General features: G+C 35.8%; 1 protein-coding gene across 3 annotated transcripts; it reads right to left on the bottom strand.

Annotated features, from left to right (window-relative positions):
- Window positions 1–3,029: 3,029 nt before the first annotated feature.
- On the bottom strand, window positions 3,030–5,340 carry LOC131440519 (myosin light chain alkali). 3 transcript variants are annotated; one of them, XR_009231401.1, is made up of 6 exons: window positions 5,189–5,340; window positions 5,041–5,071; window positions 4,437–4,745; window positions 4,280–4,366; window positions 3,941–4,038; window positions 3,030–3,350 (listed from the first exon to the last, which is right to left on the bottom strand). XR_009231401.1 is itself a non-coding variant. In XM_058611870.1 (5 exons), the coding sequence occupies exons 1-5, from the start codon at window positions 5,189–5,191 to the stop codon at window positions 3,307–3,309; spliced, it is 474 nt and encodes a 157-aa protein (XP_058467853.1). In that variant the 5' UTR covers window positions 5,192–5,340; the 3' UTR covers window positions 3,030–3,306. The 3 variants fall into 3 exon arrangements, 1 of the variants encoding a protein (XP_058467853.1); XR_009231400.1 differs by having other exon boundaries at window positions 3,929–4,038; window positions 5,189–5,339; XM_058611870.1 differs by lacking the exon at window positions 3,941–4,038.
- Between the last annotated feature and the right edge of the window lie 284 nt (window positions 5,341–5,624).

Genomic DNA, 5,624 nt, shown 5'->3' on the forward strand with positions numbered 1-5,624 from the left:
AACCTACCCTTCAAAACCTTTCTCGTGTCATCGCTCGTTTGCGAAGAATCGACAGGTTTGATCATATTAACCGAGCGAGTCTTACGATCAATAAATGTTGGAAGAACATAACACCCATATACCATTCGAATCAGTTCGTCGAGATTAGCAATTGCTTGTGTGACAAATAATTTCACTCAATTTTCTCGGAGATGACTCAGCCGTTTTCTACAAACACAGATTCATATGAAAAGTCGAATGCTCCCAATCAAGGTACCTGAATTATGTTTGGGTCCGACTTCTGGTTCCGGAAATACAGGATGATATGCGAAACAAAATTGTGTAACTCTTTCTTGGCTGAACCGATCTAAGATTCAAATAAAAGGTCTTAAAATCCTATAAAAAATCTTTCTTTTTAGTCAGACCCGACTTCCGGTTCAGGAGATACCGAGTGATTGGTATAATAATGTATATTTCACATAAAATAATCAGGTTTATCGGGTTTGCAGATTTGGATAGTCGATACCCAAATAAACTTATTTCAGTTTTAGCGATATTCAGTTTTCGATTCGGAAGGTATTAAAAAATTTAATTCGGGCTATGAATTCTCAAAAATGTCTAAACTGATCTTCAAACATATGGAATGAAATGTAAACTATATTGAATTTAACTGACTTCGGCTACACTGATTTTCGAATCGTTTCTCAAAGCTCAATCGTTTTCTCAAAAAAGCGCAAATCGAATTTCAAAAACAAAATTTCAAATTTAAAGATTTTTGTCCCCATACAAAATTAATTAATTTTATCAAATTCTGGAATTACAGGGTGATGAGTTTTTGAAATTCAAACCGATATAAAAGATTAACATAAAAAAAAAGCTTCAAAGTTGGATTCAAAACTATTGCAATTCATTCGTCATATTAGTTTATGGCTATACGAATCCTTTTAGGTTATGCTGGTTCCTAAATACTGGCTCTAGAAGTACCGTAGATAAACTCTAAAGTGGAACTTACTTCGACATCTCATGGAATGTTTAATCGATTGTAACACGTTTAAATTCGATCCGATATGCAGTTTCGACATGACACGGTAATGTCGGAATGACTGAAATCTCAAACTGCGTCTTAAAACGACGGTCATTAAGATAATGTCATGAGAGCTAAAACACCGAAGAATATTCATGCAAAAAAACACATGCGGATTGATAAAAAAGGTATCATCTCACTGCTAGGTGGATTAATCACGTTTTTTTCAGCAAAGTCGCTCAAAATAAAATTTACTACAACTTTATTGTATAACAAAATTATTTTTGAATTCAATTAAGAAAGTTAGATTTCAGATTTCAATCTAAATGAGGACCACCCTAGTAACTTTTTTCATCAAAAGGAGCGCCATTTGATTGCAAACAACTTTTGTGAAGACACCAACTACAAAAAACTAATATTTAATAGTGAAAATATTTTTGTCACGCTAATTTCCCGTTTCGGACCACTGTGCAATCTAACAAAAATTAGGACCCGCTCACACCAAATGCTCATTATTTACACATTTGTATCTTAACGCTCACTTCCCACCGGTACACTTGGCAATTCTTATATTGTGTACGTCTCGTAAGTCGATAACCAAACATATAATTTTCGAATTATCGGTTTTCAGTTCCTGGCTCCGGAAGTATCGGATATAAAAGTCAAAACTGGACTACGGAACTGATTTCATTTCCTCAAGAATAATTAAATCGATCTTCACAAACTTAAGTTCTTACGGTTCACTACACTGCTTTTTAATTTCAAACCGTCATTTGGAGCGACGATATATGAAAAATTCTATTGAATTTAGGACAAAACTGTTACAATTTGTATGCTAGTTTACGCTTGATTCAACTTTCTCGTTTTTATTCAGTGCTCTGAATGCTTGAATGTTTTATGAAAAATATTACAGTTATATGTATGACATAGTAAGTAAAATTAGAAAAGTTTTTAATTTCTTACTACGTACACTTCCTTGCATACGTGGAATGTTGCGACGTTTAATGATAGCAGGCTACCTTTATCGGCATTCAAAGATCATTTAGTGTTGAATCATCCGAGGGCGAGTTCAATCTATCACGAAGCACCATACAGACTAAATTTTCGGCAATGTATTAACAATAATCAGTGGGGGTAAGATGTGTTATATTTATACAACAAATTAATCATTTGCTATGTCTCTAAGTTTTAATAATTCACAAATCGCATTTTCATGTTTACTTTAGTAATGAAAGACTTCAATTCAATTTTTGGTTTAGGCCACAAACTTGAAATCGTGCCAAATAACAAGCCCTACTTATTACTCTTCTTCTTCTTCTTCTTCTTCTTCTTCTTCCGTCTGGTTTGTGTCACCTCCCTTGAGATGATGCCGATTGATGGCACACTTTGGCTACATTGCCAGTTATTTTTTTCGTTTATAGTCCAATGGACTTTCTTTTCACTGAACTACAAGCGAAAATCTCGCTGTGTTGCTACGTCGAATCACCAAATACTCGATTTTTTCACCGCACTAACACAATAATACGTACTCACCTGTTAAGAGATTCACCGAAAGTGAACAAGCCACAGTGAACATTAATTTTCTTATCCCAAATCATATTATTGTTGACAACAGAATCACGCTCAAGGCTCTTTTATTTACCGTTCCGATCATATAATTAAGTGCCTTGAAAGCAGAAGCCGGTCATCCCATGTCGTTAGAATAGAACTAGTAGGACAAAACTAAATTTCACGATGTCCTAATTCACATTCAGCATCGCTGAGCAGTTTGCAATAAAGGTGTATATTTAAGGAAATTCTATCGCATGATAGAATTTCCTTAAATATCGAAATGTTGCTAAAACAACCCTTGGCAAACACAACTAGTACAACAAGAAGACTTCAGTAAAGGTTATCACAAGGTAAAGGAGCATATGTTTTGATCAGTTAGATGAAATAAAGATATGATATAAACACCAACGGTTATGAGTGATATTCTAGTTATCTCGATTGGAAAATTGTGATATGTCAGAAACTGAACTAAAAATAATGTGAAAGGATTTTGTAATCTCTTTATACATATATTTTTATAGTAAACTTAAAAAAAGAAATTAATAATAACCGCTCCCATACTAGATGTCAATAAAAATTATAAAATTTGTTTACATGTTGATGTTGTTCAAGAAACGTTATTAGTTTCATTATGAATCATAGATGTTACTTCATATTGATTTTTCCCTGGACGTAGGTGGTTCTTTCATTCTATTACTGTTAATATAACCATCATACAATATCTGCAATAAGAAGTTACTGCAGAAACAGATCTAATATGCTGGTGGTACATAGTCACACAATCTCTGGAGAAATGCTGTAAAACGAAAGGCAGTTATTTAATGTTAGAAATATTTGTTGATATTGATTTATATGCTAAGCAGAATCCAGTGGCTTGAGACGATAATCATTAGTTAGCATTGGTGATGCATTAATGCATCTATACTATGTCACAGACGGTTACAGTTACAGAATTTTATTCACTTAGTATTGTGCAGTGAAAAATGAATCGCACATTTTTTGTCGTAGTGTGTTCACACATGAATGTTCTAATTTCAAAAGATTTCAAATATCTAAATATAAAACCGAACTGCAAGTTTCGTATACTATGTGGCGATTTACGAAATCCACGCTCCTCCGACTGAAAATAACACGATCTCCCGAAAGCATTAAGCATCTGCAAAATTTAGACACAAATACAATGATAGATAAACACCTACACACTCCGCTAACTAGGACCCGAATTTCAAGGTATTTTTAAATCGACGACTGGTGTGTTTATCACTATGGAATGAAATGGGAATGCTCATCCGACTGGTTCAATGGTGAAAGCAAGATTTCAAAGCGATAATTTTTGCAGGTACAGCGAACACGAAAAATATAATGAATACTTACGAATACTCTTACATATTACTTGTTGGTAAATTTAGTAATGTAGAAACTGATTAAGAACTTTACTTAATGATTGATGACCACCATGTTATCCATCATTTTCTTGAGGAAGGCTGTTATCACAAAGTTGATTGTTGGTTCCACGGTTACCACATAATTCATAACATATAGAGTAAACACGACGAGTTGGAGAACATTAAGGGTGGTACACATAATGGTGTTCATGACAGTACATGGAAAACATAAAGTGTATAATCGTAATTAGATATGCATCTTCTCATTTTTGAAAGAAGCAGAAATAACTGCTCATTTGAGTGAATATTGGAATAAAGGTGACTGTATAACAATACGTACGGGCATATGGGATGTTGCCGTCATCGTCCTCGGGGTCCATGCAGTCCTTGAAAACAGCATCAAGTTCATCCTCGGTCAGCTTCTCACCTGTGGCATATGAAAAAAGTTTCCACAATTACAATGGATTTTTTCCTTATATGGTATGAAAAGATCGCACCAAGAGCGAGTAAGCTGTGGTTCAACTCAGCGAGCAGCATAGTGCCGTCCTCATTTTTGTCGTACAGCTTCAAACACTCTAGGAAATCCTCGTAGCATCCTTGTTCTTTCTCCTTCTTAACCTGGGCAAAGATCGGCAGGAATTCCTCGAATTTCACACGCTTCTCGCCACGCTTCTTGGTACCGCCCATTTTGCCAATAAGTTCCAAGGTTGGGTTGAGATTAAGCGCGCGCAGAGCGCCTCCAATATCGAAAGCATCAATGCTGTTTGTACCCTCAAAATCGTAGACGGAAAACACGAACTGTGCCTCTGTAGATCGTTGAAGAAATATATACTATTTGAATATTTTCTTCATAATTTCATAAAACAATTAATTTTTAAATCCTCATTCACATTTGGAAAGTTTTAATTGGAATAGTTCTGATTTTTATAAAATAATATGAGATCGGTGGAGATAGAGCGACAAACTAATTCACTAGAACTATCCAGACTTTGTTAAGTCACTTGTTATAATTTGTTCACTTTGTGTTTTATTAAATAGCACATATAGCGTATGATCCTAATCACGTTCCATATACTAAACTGCATATTCCACAATACTTACTCTCAATTTCAACGTCTTTCAGATCGGCTGCCTGAAAGGTGGAAAACACAAAGGATTTTTACTAATCAATCGGTACAACGAATTCACCAATTCTTTTACACTTAAGAAAACCAACCCTATGTTACATAAAAATACCATGAGCACTCACCATTGTGATCTTGTGTTTCTCGCGGACCGCAGTAGACTCAAATGAGGAACGATTCTTGATCACGGTTCACGACGGAGTGAAACCTGTGCGAGTTATTTCTGGCCACGCCGACATCGACACAGCAAGAATTGGCTGTGCGCACAGCCGACAGTTGCTCGGGAATTCACCGGGAGTCATGCGCAGTATCCTTAGCAGAATTTCATTCAATCATCGATATATCTCGCACACCCGGTTTTTCTACTACGACCTCAGCGAGCCGGTAATACACGGACCGCAGCAACATTCCACACTCCTACACATGCTACCAGGCACGGATTTGTCCTCCTTCCTTTACCCATATTCTACCGCAAATTCGCTCAGTTATATTTTTATTTCTACGACAGGGGGTGGCCTCGCACAGGCGAGAATGTAATTTTTTTCCTTGTCAGGAATGCAT

Source organism: Malaya genurostris, chromosome 1 (genome assembly GCF_030247185.1).
Source record: "Malaya genurostris strain Urasoe2022 chromosome 1, Malgen_1.1, whole genome shotgun sequence".
Lineage (NCBI taxonomy): Eukaryota > Metazoa > Arthropoda > Insecta > Diptera > Culicidae > Malaya > Malaya genurostris.

Excerpts from the sequence above, each read along its gene's own strand:
- LOC131440519 (XM_058611870.1), bottom strand. Across the intron at positions 4,367-4,436 it reads CCACAGCTTACTCGCTCTTG|GTGAGAAGCTGACCGAGGAT; the intron begins GTGCGATCTTTT and ends CATATGCCACAG. Across the intron at positions 3,351-4,279 it reads CGGCAACATCCCATATGCCC|CATTTCTCCAGAGATTGTGT; the intron begins GTACGTATTGTT and ends TTCGTTTTACAG.